Here is a 24805-nt window from a genome sequence, read left to right as displayed (position 1 = left end):
TTTTTTTAAAAAAAATTATGTTGATTAAAGCCTCAAGCCCATTTAGACTCTTCCTTGGTCAATACTACTATACCTGTACCTTACTTGATCTCAGGTGTACCTTACACATTCCTGCTTCAGGGACTTGTTCAAGTCAAGAACCCGGAAGCAAGAGAAAGAGCATAAAATTTGGAACCAGATAGGTGTGCATTCCAAGTGTGTTATTTATATGTGTAGAATTCCACTTCACAGTGGTATGTGTAGATACCCATTTCACAGGATTGTGAGGACAGAGCAATGATAGTTCATGATGTCTGGACCTTAGTTGGTGCTTAATAATATGTGTTTCTCCCTTATTTCACTCCTTCACAAATTTTTTATTTCAGGCTCAAGTCCCTTTTCCTCTATGGCTCTTTCTCAGATAATTCTGTTGATCTTGACCAAATTGCTCTCTCTTTAGCATTCGTTATTCACTGACTATATCAGTATTTCTTAAGCACTTGCATCCTATAAAATTAATAGATCTTTTGAGAAAAAGGATTTTTTTGAACAAAGAAGTTTGGAGAACACTGTATCCTAAAGTCTCAGATTTATAATGTTCATACTATGAAAATTCTTATGGTAAAGAAACCAAGCATTTTTAAAACAATCACGAAAGCTTGCTGCAGACTCCCTCCTCTTCCCTTCTCCAGAAAACGATCTTGTAATACATTAGGCCACTCTATGGTTTATGCCATTCATTTGAGTTCATACAGTATTTTTGACATTATTTATACTTTATTTTATGTCTTATGTACTTAATCTTCAGTTAGAAATTAAATTCTTTCAGGGCAGTGTCCAATATACAGGGTGTCCCAAAAAATGTATACAAGCTTTAACAGCTGATAGTTCAATTGATGTTTCTTTCTTTTTAGATTTAACGAACATTGCCTTTATAGTTATTCAAAGTGTGTATACTTTATTACATCTATGGCTTTGGATTTAATAGCTATAAAGATTTTAAATAGGAGGGAGACCTTGAACTGTGACTTTAAGAATGGATAGGATCTGGTTCTTGAATTCCTTCTAAATTCCTTTTATCTTTCAGAGAAAATTATAGTTTGTATTACTGCTAAATAAATATATCTTCTTTTATTTTTCTTCTCCTTTTTTTTTATTGCTTAAAGTATTACAAAGGGTATTACATATGTGTCCTTTTTTTCCCCCCACCCTTGACAGTCCCCTAGCTTCCCCTACCCCCCAGTGTCTTATGTCCATTGGTTATGCTTATATGCGTGCATACAAGTCCTTCAGTTGATCTCTTACCCTCCTCCCTCCTGCCCCCCCAACCCTCCCCGGCCTTCCCGCTGCAGTTTGACAATCTGTTTGAGGCAGCTCTGCCTCTGTATCTATTATTGTTCAAAAGTTTATAATGGTCTCTATTATCCATGAATGAGTGAGATCATGTGGTATTTTTCCTTCATTGACTGGCTTATTTCACTTAGCATAATGCTCTCCAGTTCCATCCATGCCGTTGCAAATGGTAAGAGTTCCTTCCTTTTTACAGCAGCATAGTATTCCATCGTGTAGATGTACCACAGTTTTCTAATCCATTCATCTGCTGATGGGCACTTAGGCTGTTTTCAAATCTTAGCTATGGTGAATTGTGCTGCTATGAACATAGGGGTGCATATATCCTTTCTGATTGGTGTTTCTGGTTTCTTGGGATATATTCCTAGAAGTGGGATCACAGGGTCAAATGGGAGTTCCATTTTCAGTTTTTTGAGGAAACGCCATACTGTCTTCCATAGTGGCTGCACCAGTCTGCATTCCCACCAGCAGTGCACGAGTGTTCCTTTTTCTCCACATCCTCTCCAGCACTTGTCGTTTGTTGATTTGTTGATGATAGCCAGTCTGACAGGTGTGAGATGGTACCTCATTGTTGTTTTGATTTGCATCTCTCGGATGATTAGTGACTTTGAGCATGTTTTCATATGTCTCTTGGCTTTCTGAATGTCCTCTTTTGAAAGGTGTCTATTTAGGTCCTTTGCCCATTTTTTGATTGGATTGTTTATCTTCCTTTTGTTAAGTTGTATGAGTTCCCTATAAATTTTGGAGATTAGGCCCTTATCAGATATGACATTGGCAAATATGTTTTCCCACACAGTGGGTTTTCTCGTTGTTTTGTTGATGGTGTCTTTTGCTGTGTAGAAGCTTTTTATTTTGATGTAGTCCCATTTGTTCATTTTTTCTTTAGTTTCAAGTGCCTTAGGAGCTGTATCAGTGAAGCAATTGCTTCGGCATATGTCTGAGATTTTGTTGCCTTTGGATTCTTCTAGAATTTTTATGGTTTCCTGTCGTACATTTAAGTCCTTTATCCATTTTGAGTTTATTTTTGTGTATGGTGTAAGTTGGTGGTCTAGTTTCATTTTCTTGCATATATCTGTCCAATTTTCCCAACACCATTTATTGAAGAGACTATCTTGGCTCCATTGTATGTTCTTGCCTCCTTTGTCAAATATTAATTGAGCATATTGGTTTGGGCTGATTTCTGGGCTCTCTATTCTATTCCATTGATCTATATGCCTGTTCTTGTGCCAGTACCAGGCAGTTTTGAGAACAGTGGCTTTGTAATGCATCTTGATATCTGGTTTTGAGATCCCACCTACTTTGTTCTTTTTCAGGATTGCTGCAGCTATTCGGGGTCTTTTTTTATTCCAGATGAATTTTTGGAGAGTTTGTTCTAGATCTGTAAAATAAATATATCTTCTTAAGCTTTGTGTGTTATGTATGCAAGAAAATAAATTGTGGCAGGTAGAAAAGGAGGAGAGGGAATAAATAGTTTTCATTTTTCTTTTCAAATCAGAATATTAAAGGGCTTACAATTTACAGTTCATTTTATCAGAGTGGTGTGACAATGGAAGGTGGGTTTGATTTTTAGGAATAGTACATTATTGAAACCCATTCTGTTATTTAAGGTCAAGCAAATAAATGGTTTTTAGTATTGACAAGAAGTTCCGTTCTTTTAAAATACTGAGAGTGGTTTACTTTAATGGCTTATAAAAAGTTTGAAAGTACTTTCAACAGAGGAAGTCTAACAACATTTTGAGCATTAGAAATACTTGAGAATGGGTGTAACCTATTAAGGTGATGATTTTGAAAAATAATAGTCATTCAGAAATATAAGTTTTGTGTTTTTTTGTTTAAAAAATTCACAACTCAGAACCATTTATTTATAGGCAGGGCTCGTAATATTTACATAGAACTGTGCCCTCATTTCTCCTCTTTGTTCCTCTGACCTGTCTTTTGGCTTTTTTACTTCACATTTATATATTCATAAAGAGGTGGGAAATAAAAAGAAGATGAAAGTATACCAATTTTATTCCTGGTTAATAATTTTTTAAAAATTCAATAGGTTTATGACCAAGTTTTTGACAACCATTAACTGCAGTGAAATTTTGAGATAATCTGTTAACTATCCATGCCATCTCTGCATCTTCTTTTAGCACAGTTAAACTTAGCTGAACAGATAAATTGCCATCTGTAATTATGGTCCAGCCAATTTTACCCTTGGTCTACTTTTGTTTGTTTAGCCATTTGTTCATTAGTGATTTGGTATAGGAAAGTAGTATAGACTATTTTTATTTTTTTAAATTATTTATTGCTTAAAGTATTACAAAGAGTATTACATATGTCTCCCTTTAGACTATTTTTATTTATAGAAGGGGAGGAAATTTGTTAAAATTTTTTGGTGATAACTTACTGACATGATAAATTGGAAAACTATAAAGTTTTCATTTTAAACACTTCTTTGTATATACTGTACTGATGGAATTTCTTTTTTGAATACATAGGAGCTAAATGCAGACAGAGATTCTCCTGAAATGAGCCTTCTCTCAGGTACTGCTATTGAAGTATCTGATACGGTTGCTGTCAAGGAGAATTCGTTAATAGAGCCGCAGAAGATCTTAGCAGCACCAAATGTATTTTTTGAGTCTGGAAAGGAAGTCACATTAACCATCACTTCTGAAGAAACCAAAGATGAAGAAAGCTCTGTTGAAACTTTTGTTTCTGCCTTAGAAAAGTTAATGACATCACCAGCAAACACTCAGGAGGAGACATTGTTTGGAATAATGAATGATATTGAACCTAGAGAGTTGATGAGCCCATTGAGCAACTCTTTGAATTCGCTATCAATACCTTTGACATGTCACAGAGATTTACTAGAAAACACAAAGGATGATGCATTGCCAGCTGAGTTGTTAGCAGCCATTAACACATTGTCAGAAGCCACGGTGGGACCCATTTGTCACAGAAAAGAGGGAAGCAGCAGTCTCAGTGCTGGAAATGAATGTTTAGGAATAGAGCCCAACATGTCTCAGACTGATGAAGATTGTACACAAATAGCAGAGGTGAATTTTGAGTCTCTTTGTTCTACTCCACCATATGAACAAGATTCCAAGTTAGCCGAGCTGCAGGACCAGACTGATGAAGATTGTACACAAATAGCAGAGGTGAATTTTGAGTCTCTTTGTTCTACTCCACCATATGAACAAGATTCCAAGTTAGCCGAGCTGCAGGACAAGCATCCTTCAGTGCAGCAAGTAAGTGCAAGCATGAGTCTGATTTTGCCTTTTATAGTGCCTTTTAAGAAGTCTACATTGCCCGTATACTTTATTTTAAAATCAAGCCTTCTACACAAATATCAACACTCAGAAAAGACTTTTTGACTTTGAAGCATAGTAATTTATTTTTTTTTAATTTTAAATATATTTTTATTGATTTCAGAGAGGAAGGGAGAGAGAGATAGAAACATCAATGACGAGAGAGAATCATTGATTGGCTGCCGCCTGCACGGCCTCCACTGGGGATCAAGCCCGCAACCCTGGCATGTGCCTTGACCGAGAATCAAACTGTGACCTGGTTCATAGGTCGACACTCAACCACTGAGCCACACCAGCTAGGCTAGTAATCTTTTTAAAGGTTCCTAGGGTTGAGTTTTCAAGGGGGCAAAAGTTAAAATAGATCAGTTTCTCCCCAGAAGACCTGCAAAGACATATCATTAGATTGCTTACATACAGGAAAGAGAGAATTCTTTACCAGAATTTTCCCTATTACCTAGGAAAGTCACTATGTCTACCTGGGTGCACAGTGGAGATGAGATACTTATCCTTAACAGGACATAAATATATGTAATTGGGCTGCTAAGAGAGGGGAAAAAGTATGCCTGGCTTCAGGAGAACTTTGCATTCTGTGTCTGAGGATACTGCCAGGTGTCACAGTGCCTACAGTATCATGCCTGGAGACCCTTCAGTGGCCTACCACTTGCCAAGTCCCTTTTCCTTGTTGACAATTAAAAAAAAATCATTACTGTTTTCCTGATTAAAATAGTAATATATCCTCATTATACAAAAATTAAGCATTACAGCAATACATAATAATATAGTCTCCCACAATTCTACTTTCCAGAGATAATCACTATTAACAGTTTAGTGTATCTCTGATTACTTCTATGCATAGTCTATATAATTTTATGTAAATGGGACTATAATACATATAATGTAAACATATAATTTGTTTTTTAAATTTAACAATAATCTTGGTTATCTTTCTGCCTCAGCAAATGTAGCACACAACTTAAATATTTTTATTTGCTGCATGTCATTCTACTGCATGATTTGTGTGTGTGTGTGTGTGTGTGTGTGTAATTTATTTCACCGATTCACTAATTATGGTTATTTGGATTATTGTTCTTTATTTTGGCTATTATCAAAATGCTCCTGTGAACATCCCTGGGAAGATTTAAATAACATGATACTAAGGTCATACTGCAACATACATACCTAGGATAAAAGACTACATGTAATTTTGGTAAAAAAAAAAAATCTCAAAACAGACATAATAGGACTAAAAATTATTCAGAAAAAGAGAAACTAATCACAGGAACCTGGCATGAAAATTAAAACATTTGCGTATTCTAATCTGAAATGAGGTAGTATGAATAAAGTGTAGGAAATTATGATTGGTATTGATAGAGTAGGCATGACCTTAGCAAGTCTTCAAGAAAAAAACTTTTTAAAAGTAAAAAGAAGAGCCGAAACCGGTTTGGCTCAGTGGATAGAGCGTCGGCCTGCGGACTGAAAGGTCTCAGGTTCGATTCCGGTCAAGGGCATGTGCCTGGGTTGCGGGCATATCCCCGGTGGGGGATGTGCGGGGGGCAGCTGATCGATGTTTCTCTCTCATCGATGTTTCTGACTATCTCTCTCCCTTCCTCTCTGTAAAAAATCAATAAAATATATTTAAAAAAAAAAAGTAAAAAGAAGAAATCTTTGAATAATTGATTTAGTTTGCTAATTTTCTTTTTTGATTAAGGCAGGGGTCCTCAAACTTTTTAAACAGGGGGCCAGTTAACTGTCCCTCAGACCGTAGGAGGGCTGGACTATAGTTTAAAGAAAAACTATGAACAAATTCCTATGCACACTGCACATATCTTATTTTGAAGTAAAAAAACAAAATGGGAACAAATACAATATTTGTATTTGCATGTGGCCCGCGGGCTGTAGTTTGAGGACCCCTGGATTAAGGTATTACTTATATGTCTTTATCTCCCCATTGCCCCCCTACCCCTACTCATGCCCTCACCCCCCTGGTGTCTGTGTCCATTGGTTAGGCTTATGTGCATGCATACAAGTCCTTTGGTTGATCTCTCCCCCTTACCCCCACCCTCCCCTATCTTCCCTCTGAGGTTTGACGGTCTGATCGATGCTTCTCTGTCTCTGGATCTATTTTTGTTCATTGGTGTATGTTGTTCATTATAGTCCACAAAAGAGTGAGAACATGTGATATTTATCTTTGTCTGACTGGCTTATTTCGCTTAGCATAATGCTCTCTAGTCCATCCATGCTGTAGCCTGTTTGTGCAATGAGTTTTGTCCCAGTGACATTAAATAATCATTGTTATTGGTTTTTTATTGAATATTATATTTATCTAGGGGCCCAGTGCACAAATTCATACACCTTGAAAGGAACTGTGGGCCGTGAGGCTGCTGTGGGCACAGGGGCGGGTCTCGGCCCATCCTCTGCATCCCCACCCAGCCCTTCCCACTGCAGCCCCCAGTCCCCTGTCTGCTGGCAGCCTTGCTCCTGCCACTCCCATGTGCTGATGGCGCTAGCCCCAGTCACACCCACTAATGGTGTGGAGTGATTTGGGCCAGCGCCAACAGTGGATGTGAGTAGGGCCAGTGCCGTCAGTGGGTGCAAGCAGTGGTGGCCAGCCCTGATCACCCTGCAGGAGTTGGGGGGGGGTGTGTGTGGAGAAGCCCTGAGGGGCGATTGGGGCCATCAGCTGCCGCTCGCACCCGCTGATGGGGCCAAGTGATCGGGTCCAGCGCTGGGTGCCAGCAGCAGGTGGGAGTGGTAGCTCCAGTGCCGACAGTGGGTGTGAGCGGGGCCAGCGCCAGCAGCAGGAGCAAGCGCTGGGCGGGACCGCGGTACACGGGAGCAAAGAATTTTCAGTAACCACCAAAGGCTCGCCCCAGTGATAGCGATTGGCGCCCTGCCTTGGTCTGGCGCCCCCACTCACCTGTTTTACCATCCTGCTGTGGCTAATGCCCACCATGTTTCGCGCTCTGCCGCCTGCTGCCGACGCCTGTCATATTCTGTGTGTGCCCCCTGGAGTCAGCGCAAGTCACAGCGACTGGTTGTTCAGTTGTTCCGCCGTTCAGTCTATTTGCATATTAGGGTTTTATATATATAGATAATTGTAATCAATACATATAAACTACTACCAATGAAAATTATTAATTTAATGTTAAAAGAAACCAGGATTAAATATATCACTCAAAAAATAAATAAAATTAGAAAGAAGATTGATTTAGAACAAAAAAAATTAAATACTCTTACATAGCTGTAATAAAAATATGGATCTTGTTACCTTGAGAAGCTTTGCAATCTGGATATATAAATAATTCAGGAAAGCTTTACATGATATTTATAAAAATATATTTCATCATGGAAGTTAAATCTATAATGCATTATTAAGGAGGGAAGTTAGAGCTATTCGTAATATACTGTTAACCTTTTAAAATCAGTATAATAATTATATATTATTCCATAAAATATCATTAACTACTGCTGTCAAATAACAAAATATCTAGGCTGAATAGAACATAGATCTAGCCTAGTGTGATATCTCTACCTTTTGTATGTGTCTATGCTACTTGTTTCCTGTGAAAAAGCACCAAGGTTTGCCACTAAATTTTAAGGATGAAATTGATAAAAATAACTTTTACTTATATTCTGCTTAACTTAGGCTGTTATTTTTTTATTTATTTTTAATTTTTATTTTAAACCATAATAAGAATATAGTTTATTTCATATATGGGTTGGTTAAATGATAATACTTTACATTAAAAAAAATTAACACAATAAAAAGTGTATCTCCATAAATGTACTTACTTGGTATTCCCAATAGCTCTGAAGTTAAAAAATATAGTGTACATTTAAATACAGAAGCTAAGCTGAAACCAGTTTGGCTCAGTGGATAGAGCATCGGCCTGCGGACTGAAAGGTCCCAGGTTCGATTCCGGTCGAGGGCATGTACCTGGGTTGTGGGCACATCCCCAGTAGGAGATGTGCAGGAGGCAGCTGATCGATGTTTCTCTCTCATCAATGTTTCTAACTCTCTATCTCTCTCTCTTCCTCTCTGTAAAAAATCAATAAAATATATTTTTAAAAAAAAGATACTTTAAAAAATAAAATAAAATAAATAAATACAGAAGCTAAAAATTAACTTAGGCTATTAAATATGCACTTTCTTTTATTATATAAACCGGAGGCCCAGTGCACAAATTGTGCATGGGTAGGGTCTATAGGCCTGGCCAGTGATCAGGGCCTTCCAGCTGCCAGCCAAGACCTTCCTTCCAGCTGCAGGTTGGGGCCTTCCTTCCCTGGCTGCTGGCTACCAGCTGGGACCTTCCTTCCCCAGCTGCCAGCTGCTGGCCAGGGCCTTCCTTTTCCAGCTGCCGGCTGCTGGCCGGGGCCTTCATTCTGCACCACCCCCTGGTGGTCAGTGCATGTCATAGAGAGCGATTGAACTCCCAGTCTCCTGGTTGAACTCCTGAGGGGACACTTTGCGTATTAGCCTTTTAAATATATACTAGAGGCCTGGTGCACAAAATTCGTGCACTGGGGGGTGGGGTTTCCTCAGCCCAGCCTGCCCCTCAGTCCGGAAGCCCTCAGTGGATGTCCTACCGATGGCCACAGTCTGGCAGCAGAGGCTCGGAGCAGGCATCCCGTGTGTGTGTGTGTGTGTGTGTGTGTGTGTGTGTGTGTGTATGTATGTGTCTCCTGGGGACTGCCCCCAGCCATGCCACGTAGGCTCGGAGCAGTTGCTGTTTGTGTGTGTGTGTGTGTGTGTGTGTGTGTGTGTGTGTGTATGTCTGCTGGGAGCCTGCCCCCAGTCATACCATGGAGGCTTGGAGCAGGCACCCCTCTCTGTTGATCTCTCAGACTCCTGGCCTCTACTGTGTGTTATACTCTCCCTTGAGCTGTGGCCAGGGTGGGGGGCTGCCTGCAGGCCGTCCTTTCCTGCTCTGGGATGCCACGGCGACCCAGGAGCAGGCCCACATGGGGGCTGCCTGCAGGCTGCCCTTTCCTGCTCGCTGATCACTGGATTGCAGGGCACCCGGGGTCAGGCCCTGCTGGGTGCTGCCTGTGGGCGGCACTTTCCTGCTCTCTAATCGCCATGGGGTCCCAGATGGGAGCAGGACTTAGGCGGCACACGGGGGTCCCGGCTGGGGGCGGGGATTAGGCGGCACACGGGGGTCCCGGCTGAGGGCGGGGCTGCACACAGGGCCTGGATGGCGGCTCCTGCTGTTCCGCCCTGCCTGCAGTATGCAAATTAGCCGCCATCTTTGTTGGCAACTAATTTGCATATCGTGCCAATTAGCCAATGGGAGGCATAGCGAAGGTATGGTCAATTACCATCTTTGTCTATTATTAGATAGGACTAGAGGCCCGGTGCACAAAACTCTGTGCACTTGGGGGCTCCCTCAGCCCGGCCTGTGCCCTCTCACAGTCTGGGACCCCTTGGAGGATGTCCACCTGCTGGCTTAGGCCCCAGGGGATTGGGCCTAAGCTGGCAGTCAGACATCCCTCTGGCAGCCTGGGAGCCCTTGGGGGATGTCCACTTGCCAGCGGGGAGCAGGCCTAAGCTACATTCAGACATCCTTAGCGCTGCTGAGGAGGCGGGAGAGGCTCCCACCACCATTGCTGTGCTGGCAGCCATAAGCCTGGCTTGTGGCTGAGCAGAGCTCCCACTGTGGGAGCACACTGACCACCAGGGGGCAGCTCCTGCATTGAGCATCTGCCCCCTGGTGGTCAGTGTGTGTCATAGTTGCCAGTCATTCCCAGTTGTTCTGTTGTTAGGGTCAATTTGCATATTACCCTTTTATTATATAGGATAGAGGCCTGGTTTGCCCTGAAGGGTGTCCCGGATCAGGGTGGGGTCCTGCTGGGTGCCTGGCCAGCCTGGGTGAGGGGCTGATGGCTGTTTGCAGGCTGGCCACGCTCCCCAGTGGGGACCCTCACCCCATGGGGATGTGGCCAGCCTGGGTGAGGGGCTGAGGGCAGTTTTCAGGCTGGCCACACCCCCCTTCAGGATAGGGGTCCCTACTGGGTTGCCTGGCCAGCCTGGGTGAGGGGCTGAGGGCTGTTTTCAGGCTTCCCACAGCCTCTTCAGGGTGGGGGTCCCTACTGGGTTGCCTGGCCAGCCTGGGTGAGGAGCTGATGGCCGTTTTCAGGCTGGCCATGCCCCCAGGAGACCCAAGCTCCCAGACTCTCCTTTTTTTCTTTTTTTTTCTGGGATTTATTTGTCTTCTATAATTGAAACTTTGTAGCCTTGAGTGGAGCCAAGGGCTGGCCAGGGCAGGTGTGAAGCTTTGCTTCCTCCATCACCGCGGGCAACCCAAGCCTCCTGCTCACTCCAGCTCCGTGGCTGCGGTCATCTTAGTTGGGTTAATTTGCCTACTCCCTCCTGATTGGCTTGTGGGCGTGGCTTGAGCATAGCAGAGGGATGGTTAATTTGCATGTTTCTCTTTTATTATATAGGATTACATACATTTTCATTATATTCACATATGTCTGGGTTTTTATACTTTCAACTTGTAAGAGGCATTTTTATGTACTCAAAGGACAAGATAAAACTTATTTCTCCTAGTTTTAATATTTTTGTATCATTGTAATTATTTGAATATGTATTTATTTATATTTTATTACAGACTCTAGAAGATCCAAATCCATTTGTATTGCAGACATTGGTTGATCAAAATGTAATCTCTTCTGATCCACTAAATAATAAGAGGAATTCAAGTCCAGTGGAAAATAGCTCTGACCAGGACCCTCCATCTGTGTTAAGGAGATCATCCAGAATTAAAGTAGGCAAATATACAAAGCACAAAGATGGCATGTATAAGATACCAGAAAAGATTTTACCCACAATACTTGGCTGTGAGAGTCAAGCAAAAAACTCTTCAACTGAGACTTTCAGGTATGCTATGAAATTATATTTATCTACCAGGTATGCAACAGACCTTATAGATAAATCTATGCTTGGGACATTGAGTCAGTGTATAGTTACCCCAAGTAAAGAACTTTACTTTTTAGTATTGGTAAATTTGTATCTTGCAGTTGCTTTTTTTTAAGCTAGAAAACTCTTTAACTTTTTTTTTTAAATTTTGTTTTATTGTTTAAAGTATTACAAAGAGTATTACACATCTCTCTCTTTTTTTTCTCCCCTTGATCTTGCCCTGACTTCCCCTACCCCCCAGTGTCTCTTTTTTTTAATTAAATCTTTATTGTTCAGATTATTACTGTTGTTCCTCCTTTTCCCCCCCATAGCTCTCCTCCACCCAGTTCCCACCCTACCCTCTGCCCTTACCCCTCCCACTGTCCTCATCCATAGGTGTACGATTTTTGTCCAGTCTCTTCCTGTAACCCCATACCCCTTTCCCCGCAAGAATTGTCAGTCCACTCCCTTTACATGCCCCTGGTTCTATCATATTCACCAGTTTACTCTGTTCATCAGATTTTTTATTCACTTGATTTTTAGATTCAGTTGTTGATAGATATTTATTTGCTGTTCATAATTTTTATCTTTCCCTTTTTCTTCTTCCTCTTCTTAAAGAATACCATTCAGCATTTCATATAATGCTGGTTTGGTGGTGATGAACTCCTTTAGCTTTTCCTTATCTGTGAAGCTCTTTATCTGACCTTTAATTCTGAATGATAGCTTTGCTGGATAAAGTAATCTTGGTTGTAGGTTCTTGGTATTCATCACTTTGAATATTTCTTGCCACTCTCTTCTGGCCTGCATGGTTTCTGTTGAGAAATCAGCTGACAGTCGCATGGGTACTCCCTTGTAGGTAACTGACTTTTTTTCTCTTGCTGCTTTTAAGATTCTCTCTTTGTCTTTTGCTCTTGGCATTTTAATTATGATGTGTCTTGGTGTGGTCCTCTTTGGATTCCTTTTGTTTGGGGTTCTCTGTGCTTCCTGGACTTGTAAGTCTATTTCTTACAACAGGTAGGGGAAGTTTTCTGTCATTATTTCTTCAAGTAGGTTTTCAATATCTTGCTTTCTCTCTTCTTCTGGCACCCCTATAATGTTGGTATGCTTGAAGCTGTCCCAGAGGCTTCTTACACTATCTTCATATTTTTGGGTTCTTTTGTCTTTTTGCTTTTCCGGTTGGGTATTTTTTGTTTCTTTGTATTTCAAATTTTTGACTTGATTCTTGGGATCCTCTTGTCTGCTGTTGGATCTCTGTATATTATTCTTTATTTCAGTCAGTGTATGCTTAATTTCTAGTTGGTCTTTTTTTTTTTTTTAAATACATTTTATTGATTTTTTACAGAGAGGAAGGGAGAGAAACAGAGAGTTAGAAACATCGACGAGAGAGAAACGTTGATCAGTTGCCTCCTGCACATCTCCTACTGGGGATGTGCCCGCAATCCAGGTACATGCCCCTGACCAGAATCGAACCTGGGACCTTTCAGTCTGCAGGCCGACGCTCTATCCACTGAGCCAAACCGGTTTCGGCAAGTGGGTCTTTTTTCATATCCTCCAGGGTCTCACTAAATTTATTGGCGGTTTCCAAAAAATTCTTGAAAAACCTTAAAAGTGTGGTTTTGAACTCTATATCCAGTTGTTTGCTTATCTCCATTTCTGTCATTTGTGACCTGTTTCTTTGTCTCCGCATTTTTTATGCTTCCCTGTGTTGGTAGAGTGGCTTTGTGTGCTAGGTGTCCTATAGATCCCAGTGGCTCAGCCTCCCCAATTACCTGAGGTGGACACTCTTGGTGCACCCCTTTGTGGGCTTTGTGCACAGTCTTGTCGTAGTCTTGTTGTAGTTAAGCCTTGATTGTTGTAGTTATTACTGGGAGGAATTGACCTCCAGGCCAATTGGCTTTGAGAATCAGCTGTGTCTGCAGTTGGAGAACTTCTGTGCTAAAGACACCCTTCTGGGGCAAGACTTGCTTCAGTGGGGCTTTGGTGATCACTGAGTCTGTCCCCTGAGTGTGTCCTTTATGGATCTGAGGAGTTGTAATTGGATGGTCCCACTCTGACCACTGGGTACACTGGCTCTTGGATCTAAGGAGGTGCTAATCTAGCCTCTGCCTGAGGCTACCCAGCAGGAGCTACGAAGAGATCTGCAGATTACCTTCCTTGTTTGGGGTTTGGAGGTGCCCAGATGAGGCCCAGCTGTGAAGCAATGCAAGCTGCTTGGGACCTTGGACCTTCTCTTGGAAGTTCTGGGTCTGTCTGGCCCAGCTGCAATTTGTTAGGTAATTTTCAGGTTGCAAAGGGCCAGGGCATTCATATGCAAAAGCCTCTGCCGCAGTCTGGGTGGGGCGGGGTCTCAGGGAATCAACAGGGCGGAGCAAGCAGTTATGGCTGATCCTCAGCCCTGCCCTAAGGGGCCCCGCGTCTCAGTGTCCTGGGGTAATTGCTGCAAGCACCTCTGAGGGAAAGCCACCCTCAAGTTCAGAGTTCTGCCTGCTGCCAGACAGTCCAGTTTCTCCCCGTATGAGTCTTGGGTCCCCAGAGACTTCCCGGAACCAGAGTTCAGAGCAGTCGGGGGCTTCTGACTCCCTCCCGATTTAAAATGACAGCTGTGTCCTCAGGTGCCAGCCCCTCTCTGCGCGCGCTTGAGCCTCCGTACCTCTGCACTTTACTTCCGCAGCTCCTCTGAGTCTCAGTGTGCTTTTCTCTTTCCTTCTAGTTGTAGAATTTCCACTCAGCCAGCCTCCCTGTGGTTCTGGATGATGTCTGTTTTGTCTTTCCGTTGTATTTTTGAGGTTGTTGTGGAAGGCAGCAGTTTCCGGTGTTTACCTATGCCGCCATCTTGGTTTCTCCCCCAGTGTCTCTTTTACTTTTTTATTTTTAAGACAAAGTAATGGAGACTTGTATTTCAGTCTAACACTAATTTTCTTTGTTTTGTTTTTCTTTAGTAAGTTTTAGATAACTCATCACCATATATAGTTACAGTTTTTTGAGTTGAGATGAGAACTTTTAAGATTTACTTTCTTAGCAACTTTCAAAAATCCAATGCAGTATTATTAACTACTAGGAATCCAGTGCCCAAATTTGTGTACCTTGAAAGGAACTGTGGGCCCCGAGGCTACGGTAGACACAGGGTCGAGTCTTGGCCCATCCTCCATGCTCCTGTCTGGCCCCTCCCACTGTGGCCACTGGTCCCCTCTCTGCCTGCTGCCCCAATCCCACCACCACCGCTCCCACGTGCTGATGGCGCCAGCCCTGCTTGCACCCGCTGACCGTGCGGAGCGATTGGGGCCAGCGCCAGCAGCGAGTGCAAGTGGAGCCAGTGCTGTTAGTGGGTGTGAGTGGCGGCTGCCAGCCCCGATCGCCCCTCAGGAGCAGGGGGAGGTGGAGAAGCCCTCAGGGGCAATCAGGGCCGGAAGCTGCCATTCGCACCTGCTGATGGCGCTGAGAGATCAGGACTGGTGCTGGGTGCCAGCAGCGAGTACGAGTGAAGGCTCTGGCACTGGCTAAAGGTGTGAGCGGGGCTGGCGCTGGCAGTGGGTGCAAATGGTGGCTCCGTTGCCAGCAGAGGGTGCTAGTGAGGCTGGTGCTGGCAGCAGGTGTGAGCGCCAGGCGGGACCATAGCACATGGGAGCAAAGAATTTTCAGTAACCACCAGAGGCTTGTCCTAATGACAGCAACCAGTTCCCAGCCTTGGCCTGGTGCCCCTGTTCACCTGCTCCCCAATCCCGCTGCAGCTGATGCCCGCCATGTTTCGTGCACACCCCCTGGTGGTCAGTGAACATCATAGTGACCAGTTGTTCGGTTGTTCCAGTTCCACTGTTCAGTCTGTTTTCATATTAGCTTTTCATTATATAGGATAGTTGCTGCTGTACATTATATCCCCAGGACTTATCTATCTATCTATCTATCTATCTATCTATCTATCTATCTAATGTATTTTTAAATTTTTTTTTTAAGAGAGAGAGAGAGAAAGGAATGGAGAGGGATGGAGAGATAGAAACATTGACGAGAGAGAAACATTATCGATAGGCTACCTCCTGCATACCCCCTATTGGGGATCAATCCCATAATCTGGGCATGTGCCCTGAACAGGAATTGAACTGTGACCTCTTGGTTCCTAGATTAATGCTCAACCAGTGAGCCACACCGGCAGGGCTGGACTTATTTATGTGTATATCTCAACTTTTAATTACATTTTTTGGGGGTGAACATTAGTAAATAAAATTGTATAGGTTTCAAGTGTACAATTCTAAAACATCATCTGTGTATTGCATTGTATGTTTACCACCCAAAGTCAGATCTCCTTCTGTCACCATATATTTGTCCCCCTTTACTTCTTACTACCCCTCCCTTTCCCACTATACTATTATCTGTGCCTATGAGTTTTGTATGTTGGTTTTTCTTGTTTGTTCATTTGTTGCTTTCAAAATTGATATACAAAAATCTATTGCATTCCTATATACTAACAATAAAATTTCAGAAAAAGAAATGGAAAAAACAGTTCCAGTTGCAAGAAAATTAAAATAGCTAGGAATAAACTTAACAAAAGGTGGAAGGACCTATATGCTGAAAACTACAGGACATTATTAAATGAAATTAAAGAAGATACAAAGAAATGGACAGGTATTCTATATGCATGGATTAGAAGAATCAACATAGTTAAAATGGCCATATTACCCAAAGCAATATACAGATTAAATATAATCCCCATCAAAATCCCAATGGTATTTTTTAAAGAAATAGAGCTAAAAAAAAAAATCACCATATTTGTATGGAACCACAAAGACTCAAAATAGCCAAAGCAATTCTGAAAGAAAAAAAAAAAAAGGATAAAGTGGGAGGTATCACACTCCCTGACTTCAGATTATACTACAATTAGTTTGAGACACTAATCAAAACAGCAGTGGTATTGGCAGAAAAACAGACACATAGACCAATGGAACAGAATTGAGAGCCCAGAAATAAATGTGAACAAATAATTTTTTACAAAGAAGCCAAAAACATACAATGGAGAAAATGAAGCTTCTTCAATAAATAGTGCTGGGAAAATTGGAAACCACATACAAAACATGAAACTACACTACTATTTGTCACCATATACAAAGATCTATTTGTGTTATAACTAGAAGTGTATACCTTGTGACCACCTTCACCCATTTTATCCACTGATCCTGCAACCACCAATCTGTTCTCTGTATCTATGAGTTTGGAGTTTTTTTAGATTTCATATATAAGGAGATCATATGGTCTTTGTCTTTCCCTGTCTGACTTATTTCACTTAACAATACCCACAAGGTCCATCCATGTTGTAAAAAATGACAGGTTTTGCCCTAGCTGGTTTGGCTCAGTGGATAAAGCATTGGTCTGTAGACTGAAGAGTCCCAGGTTAGATTCCAGTCAAGGGCACATGCCTGGTTTGTGGGAGACAGCCGATCAATCAATGATTCTCTCTCATCATTGATGTCTCTCTCTGACTCTCTCTCCCCCTCTCCCTCTCTCCTTCTCTCCCTTCCTCTCTGAAATCAATTAAAAAAAAAAAAAGGCAAGGTGTTGTTGTTTTTTTTTCCTTTCTATGGCTGAATGATATTCTGTTCTATATGTATACCACATTTTCTTTATCAAGTCATCCAACAATATAGATTGTTTTTCATGTCTTGGCTATTGTAAATAATGTTGCAATGAACATGAAGGTGCAGATAGCTTTTCAAGATCGTGATTTTGTTTCCTTTGGATAAATACCTGGAAGCGGAATTGCTGGATCATGTGGTAGTTTCATTTTTAATTTTTTTTTTTTTTAGGAAACTCCGTTCTGTTTTCTGTAGTGGCTGCACCAATTTATATTCCCAATAACAGTGCACAACCATTCCCTTTTCTATCTGCTCACCAACACTTGCTATTTCTTGTCTTTTGATAATAGCTACTCCACAGGTATAAGGTGCTATCTCATTGTGGTTTTGATTTGCATTTCCTTGATGGTTAGTAATGTTGAGTACCTTTACATATAACTCATGTACATCCATTGGCCATTTGGATGTCTTTTTTTTGAAAAAGGTCCTTTTAGTTCCTCTCCCATTTAAAAAATATGTTTTTTTAATTGATTTTTAGAGAGAGAGGAAGAGAGGGGGATAGAGAGATTGAAACATCAATGAGAAACATCATTGATCAGCTGTCTCCTACATGTCCCCTATTGGGGATCCAGCCCGCAACCTGGGCATGTGCCCTCACCGGGAATTGAACTGGTGACCTCTTGGTTCCTGGGTCAATGCTCAACTGCTTAGCCGCACTGGCCAGAACCTCTCCCATTTTTAAATCATATTTTATTGGCTATTGACTTGTATGTTTATATATTTTGGATTTTAACCCCCTTATCAGATATATGATTTGCAGATGTTTTCTTCCATTCAGTAGGTTACCTTTTCATTTTATTGATGGTTTCCTTTGCTGTGCAGAAGGTTTGTGTAGTTCCACTTGCTTGTTTTTGTTGCCTTTGCTTTTGGTGTTAATTTAAAAAAATAATTGCCAAGACAAGTGTGAAAGTGCTTACTCCTATGTTTTTTCCTATGAGCTTTATGGTGTTAGGTCATACTCTCAAATCTTTAATCCATTTTGAAATAATTTTTGTGTATGGTGTAAGATCATGATCCAGTTTTATTCTTTTGCATGTGGCGGTCCAGTTTTTCCAATACCATTTATTGAAGAGACTATCTTTTCTCCATTGCACATTCTTGGCTCCTTTATCATAAATTAATGCATGATTAGGTTTATTTACAGGCTTCCTATTATCTGCATGTCTGCTTTTATGCCAATATTTTGCAGCTTTTGATCAGTGCCATACCACATGTCAAGTTCTTTTTCTTGCAAAGAGCCTGCCTCTTTTTCCCTAGAAGGTAAATAGAGTGGATAGTCGCATGTCAACTTGGAGAGTGAGGGGCAAGAGACTCAGAATACACTTGCAGGTGACTTCCCCTAAAGGAGAGAAGCACACAGGTGCCACAAAGAATAGGCTAGAAACTATAATGACTAGCATACCTGCCACAGATTTATCCGCTGTTTTCTCAGGAGCCATCTCCTTATTTAAAATTGCTGTGCTGCTTGACAACAGCTCAGTAAAATACCTTTGAGTTTTAAAAATTTAGTCAGAATTTGATATGGCTCTCTGTGAATGGTCATAGAGAACATTAGAATAATTTTAAAAAATAAATTTTTAAAAAATGTGTTTTTCAAGAATGCAGGGTACTGCTTTAATGATTGAAGGTAAAAGGAAGAATATGCATTCATCCAGACTGAAGAGTGAAGAACAAATCTGGAAAAATGGAAAAATTAAGAGACAGAAAGGTGAGGAACATTTTATTTCTTTAAGCAGTTACTTACAGAAACATAGAATTCTGGTACTAAAAAAGATTTAAAGATTATCTATCTCAATGTTTTCATTTTACTGATGCGGCAATTCAAGGAGGTAGGTTAAGGATTTTTCCCAGCTATGCACAGCTCATCAGTAGCATAATTAGGACTTGATCCTGAACTTTTGGCTCATAGGCTGGTATTTTTTCTATACTTACTGGAGAGAATAGTTTTAGAACCCTTTTAAAACTTAGATGTCTGACTTATATTAATTACATAAAAAGGATATATTGGCTATAGAGGTCATCCCTGAAAAGTGAGCTGTCCCAGCACCATAACAGACCCCTAGTGCAGGGTCCAGAGCTGGGAAGAGAAGTCCCCATACTTCAGGCTGTAAAAACCATCAGGAATTGTGCCTGAGTGACATGAAGGCTGCTGGAGTCCCAGGCAGTTCCTCTTAAAGGGCCCACTCATTAACTTATTTGGACTTACTCCCTCTGAGCTACCTCATTGGGGCAGCAGCTTGAAAAGTACCAGGGACATAAGGGAGTAACTAATTCTCTGGCATCAGTGCAAAAGCTTCTGGAGAAGCTTTCTTCCAGACAAAAGTGCTGACAGAGCCACTGTTCCTTTGCTGAGCCCTTCCCCAACAGAACTGACAGTTGGTGACATATCTGAGTCTCCATCAACTGGGTTCCCACTTTTCATCCCATCCTGGTGATTCCCTGAGATCCTACCCTACCCAACTTGGGGGCTCATTCAAGCCGTTTCCAGTGGCTTTTCCATACAACTCTCCTCTCTTCAGACTTTCCTAAAATCTTTCAAACAAGAAGCAGCCACCTTTGTACACCCCATACATCTTGCTAAGTGGTACCAGGCCTGGCACTAGTAGCAGCCTGCCTTAGTTCAGAGCTTGTCCTCTCCTGAGTACCTCCAAACCCAAAACAAGTAGCAGCCTTCTTGCAGATCACTCTGTATCTTATGCCAGGTGGCCCCATGTCAACTTCTGCACAGCAGCTCTTCTGCTGTAGTCACAGCTGGTCCTCACAGCCAATTGGCCTAGGGGTCAATTCCTTCCAGTGATGCCAACAGCAGTCAAGGCTCAGCTACAACAGCACAGTGCACATAGCCCACACAGGGATGCACCTAAAGTGCCCAGCTCAGGTGACTGAGGAGATGAGCCATTGGACCCTCAGGACACCTAACACAAAGCCACTCTATTAAGACTGAGAGACATACCAACTCTACCTAATACATAGAAATAAACACAGAGAAGCAGCAAAATGTGTAGACAAAGAAACATGTTGCAGTGAAAGAATGGGAGAAATCTCTAGAAAAAGAACTAAATGAAATGGAAACAAGCAAACTACCAGATATGGAGTTAAAAACAATGATTATAAGGATGCTCAAGGAACTTAGGAAGAAATTCAAGTAACTTAGTGAAACTTAAAACACCATGACAAAGTGCCGAAACCGGTTTGGCTCAATGGATAGAGCGTCGGCCTACGGACTGAAAGGTCCCAGGTTCGATTCCGGTCAAGGGCATGTACCTGGGTTGCGGGCATATCCCCAGTGGGAGATGTGCAGGAGGCAGCTGATCGATGTTTCTCTCTCATCGATGTTTCTAACTCTCTCTCTCTCTCCCTTCCTCTCTGTAAAAAATCAATAAAATATATTTTTTTAAAAAAACACAAAACAAACAAAAAACCACCATGACAAAGGACATTGGAATCATAGAAAAGAACCAGTCAGAAATGAAGGATACACTAACTGAAATGAAGAATCAACAGTAGAATAGGTGATGCCTAGAATCAAATCAGTGATTTGGAATATGAGGAAGCCAAAAATGCCCAATCAGAACAACAAAAAGAAAAAAAGAATCCAAAAATAAGAAGATAGTGTAAGGAGCCTCAGATAAAACTTCAAGTGTACCAACATGCACATCATGGTGGTGCCAGGAGAAGAGAGGAAGCAAGAAATTAAAAACTTATTCTCAACAATAAAGGTTTAAAAAAAAGGAAAATCTGTTAATCTTCTCATATATGCACCTTTCATGGGTTTCAATCAACATAAACTGCTCAGATGATTTATAACTTCAAATTAATGTTTGTCTCTTTCACCTTATTTCATGTAGATGTTATAGTTGGGTTAATCGATGAAATACTCTTTCATAATACAGTGTATATCTATTCCGTTGACTGGATTCACTGTATCATCTGTATTCCTCCTGATTTTCAAGTACGGATTATTATTTTTTGGTTTCTTTTGTTCCTTCCCTCTTTTTAGAAAAAACGAAGATGAATAACATACCTCTTTCTCTCATTAACCGGAGAAACATTTTTGGAGAGAATTTACTGCATAAGGCTGCTCTTCTCAATGACTTTCATCTTGTTCATCATTGTATTGAAAAAGGAGGAAATGTTAATCAACCAAGTTATGCTGGTAAGTTGGGGTTACCACCCACAGTTATTTTGAAAGTGGTTTGTAGTTTTAGATTAGTTACTACTATGAAAGTATGGTAAAGTGAGCCTAAGGCAAGTCTCAAACAAAAAGCTTCCAGGTAATTTTCCTGCACAGGTACTCTTCAACATCATCTCCCAGGGAAGTGGGAAGTGGAGGGAGCAAGAGAAGAGTATTATATTTCATCTTCAGTGATTATGCCTGCCTGGGGCCCATCGGGTAGGCTGTGTGCAGTGACATTACAGAGAAGGATGGATCCTGAGACTGGCTTGCTGCCTTTGCCTGGGCATTGTTACTATGCACCTCATATCTGAGTGGAAAATGAGGTCAAAAGCTGAAAGAAGCTAATGGTACACTGAACTTGGGAGAGGCTGATGATAAAATGAAAGATGTACAGAAGTAGCAGTGGCCAGGGAAATGGGTCAAAAACTAAATATTAGAACAAAATATTCTAGCACTCCTGTATACAATGGTTTTTGGAGCTCTGTGTCAAAAACCAGAAGATAGAGACCAATATTTATTTCATCTTATTTCACATTTACCCGTCTAACAATCTCTTCGTTCATCAATCAATCCATCTTTATGTTGATGTATTTCAAAGAAAGTTATAGACAGTATATTTTACCACTAAAGACCTCAGCATAAATGTCATTAATTACAGTTAAATAGTTTTTTCTTTGAGATAAAGTTTTATACAGTGAAATGTCAAATCTTAAATATACCATTTGATGAATTTTTTTTTATCTTTAAATTCTTTATTAGTTAAGGAATTACAAATGTGTAATCATCCCCTCCATTAACCCCCATCCTCCCCTCCCCCACTCATGCTCTCATCCCCCTGTTGTCCATGTCCATTGGTTTGGCTTATATGCATGCATACAAGTCCTTTGGTAGATCTCTTCCCCTTACCCCAACCCTCCCCTACTTTCCCTCTGGGGATTAATAATCTGATTGCTGTTTCTCTGTCTCTGGATCTGCCCCTGTTCATCAGTCTATGTTGTTCTCTATATTCCACAAATGAGTGAGATCATGTGGTATTTATCTTTCTCTGACTGGCTTATTTCACTTAGCATAATGCTCTCCAGTTCCATCCAAGCTGTTGCAAAAGGCAAGAGTTCCTTCTTTTTTACCACAGCGTAGTATTCCATTGTGTAGATGTACCACAGTTTTCTAATCCACTCATCTGCTGATGGGCACTTAGGCTGTTTTCAAATCTTAGCTATGGTGAATTGTGCTGCTATGAACATAGGGGTGCATATATCCTTTCTGATTGGTGTTTCTGGCTTCTTGGGATATATTCCTAGAAGTGGGATCACTGGGTCAAATGAGAGTTCCATTTTTAGTTTTTTGAGGAAGCTCCATACTGTTCTCCACAGTGGCTGCACCAGTCTGCATTCCCACCAGCAGTGCAGAAGGGTTCCTTTTTCTCCACATCCTCTCCAACACTTGTTATTTGTTGATTTGTTGATGATAGACATTCTGACAGGTGTGAGATGATACCACATAGTCGTTTTGATTTGCATCTCTCGTATAATTAGTGATTTTGAGCATGTTTTCGTATGTCTTTCGGCCTTCTGTATGTCCTCTTTCGAAAAGTGTCTATCTAGGTCCATTGCCCATTTTTTGATTGGATTGTTTATCTTCCTTTTGTTAAGTTTCACGAGTGCCCTATAAATGTTGGAGATTAAACCCTTGTCGGTGATATCATTGGCAAATATGTTCTCCCATGCAGTGTGTCTTCTTGTTGTTTTGTTGATGGTTTCCTTTGCTGTGCAAAAGCTTTTTATTTTGATGTAGTCCCATTTGTTTATTTTCTCTTTAGTTTCCATTGCCCTAGGAGCAGTATCAGAGAAGAAATTCCTTCAGCATATGTTTGCGATTTTGCTGCCTGTGGATTCCTCTAGTATTTTTATGGTTCCCCGTCTTACGTTTAAGTCCTTTATCCATTTTGAGTTTATTTTTGTGTATAGTATGAGTTTGTGGTCTAGTTTCATCTTTTTGCATGTATCTGTCCAATTTTCCCAACACCATTTATTGAAGAGACTATCTTGACTCCATTGTATGCTCTTGCCTCCTTTGTCAAATATTAATTGGGCATAGTGGTTTGGGTCAATTTCTGGGTTCTCTATTCTATTCCATTGATCTATATGTCTGTTCTTGTGCCAGTACCAAGCTGTTTTAAGAACAGTGGCTTTGTAATACAGCTTGATATCTGGTATTGAGATCCCACCTACTTTGTTCTTCTTTCTCAGGATTGCTGCAGTATTCGAGGTCTTTTTTTATTTCAGATGAATTTTTGAAATGTTCATTCTAGATCTGTGAAATATGCTGTTGGTAATTTAATGGGGATTGCATTGAATCCATAGATTGCTTTGGGTAGTATGGGCATTTAGATAATATTGATTCTACCAATCCATGAACACGGTATGTTCTTCCATCTGTTTATGTCTTCCTGTATCTCTTTTTTCAGTGTCCTGTAGTTTTTCGCATATAAGTCTTTTACCTCCTTAGTTAAGTTTATTCTTAGGTATCTTAATTTTTTTGGTGTGATGGTAAATTGGATTGCTTTTTTTAGTCTCCCTTTCTGCAAGTTCACTATTGGTGTAAAGTAATGCCTTAGATTTCTTGGCATTAATTTTGTATCCTGCTACATTGCCGAATTCATTTATTAAGTCTACTAATTTTTGGATGGAGTCTTTAGGGTTTTCTATGTACAGTATCATGTCATCTGCAAATAAGGACAGTTTTACTTCTTCTTTTCCAGTTTGGATGCCTTTTATTTCTTCTTCTTGTCTAATCGCAATGGTTAGTACTTCAGTAATATGTTGAACAGGAGTGGTGAGAAGGGGCATCCCTGTCTTGTTCCTGTTCTTAGGGGAAATGGTTTTAGTTTTTGCCCATTGATTATGATGTTGGCTGTGGGTTTGTCATATATGGCTTTTATTATGTTGAGGTATGATCCTTCTTTTCCTACCTTGCTGAGAGTTTTTATCAAGAAAGGGTGTTGAATTTTGTCAAATGCTTTTTCTGCATCAATTGATATGACTGTGATTTTTATCTCTCAATTTGTTTATGTGATGTGCCACGTTTATTGATTTGCAGATATTGCACCATCCTTGCATCCCCAAATTCTACTTGGTCATGGTGTATGATCTTTCTGATGTATTGCTGGATCTGATTTGCTAGAATTTTGTTGAGTATTTTGGCATCTATGTTCATGAGGGATATTGGCCTATAATTCTCTTTCATTGTGTTGTCTCTATCTGGTTTTGGCATTAGGGTGATGCTGGCTTCATAGAATGAGCTGGGAAGTGTTCCTTCCTCTTGAATTTTTTGGAATAGTCTGAGGAGGATATGTTTTAGTTCTTCTTTGAATGTTTGGTAAAACTCCCCTGTGAAGGTGTCTGGCCCTGGGCTTTTGTTTGCTGGGAGCTTTTTGATGACTGCCTCAATTTCTTCCATAGTTATTGGCCTATTGAGATTTTTA

The 24805-nt window shown here is 41.0% G+C and overlaps 1 protein-coding gene across 1 annotated transcript in view; it reads left to right on the top strand.

Annotated features, from left to right (window-relative positions):
- The window catches only part of ANKRD31 (ankyrin repeat domain 31), a gene marked incomplete at its 5' end in the record, with an annotated part of 134581 nt that overhangs the window by 27966 nt on the left and 81810 nt on the right, over positions 1-24805 (top strand). Inside the window, 4 exons of the mRNA XM_081090248.1 lie at positions 3813-4562; positions 11237-11505; positions 18743-18852; positions 21145-21300. Of these exons, the coding sequence (XP_080946374.1) occupies positions 3813-4562; positions 11237-11505; positions 18743-18852; positions 21145-21300 (1285 nt within the window). The remainder of the gene's footprint in view (positions 1-3812; positions 4563-11236; positions 11506-18742; positions 18853-21144; positions 21301-24805) is intronic.

The sequence above is a fragment of the Myotis nattereri genome (assembly GCF_964212035.1).
Source record: "Myotis nattereri genome assembly, chromosome: 4".
NCBI classification, from domain to species: domain Eukaryota; kingdom Metazoa; phylum Chordata; class Mammalia; order Chiroptera; family Vespertilionidae; genus Myotis; species Myotis nattereri.
The sequence above is the reverse complement of the archived record's forward strand: the minus strand, read 5'-3'. Positions and strand labels throughout refer to the sequence as shown.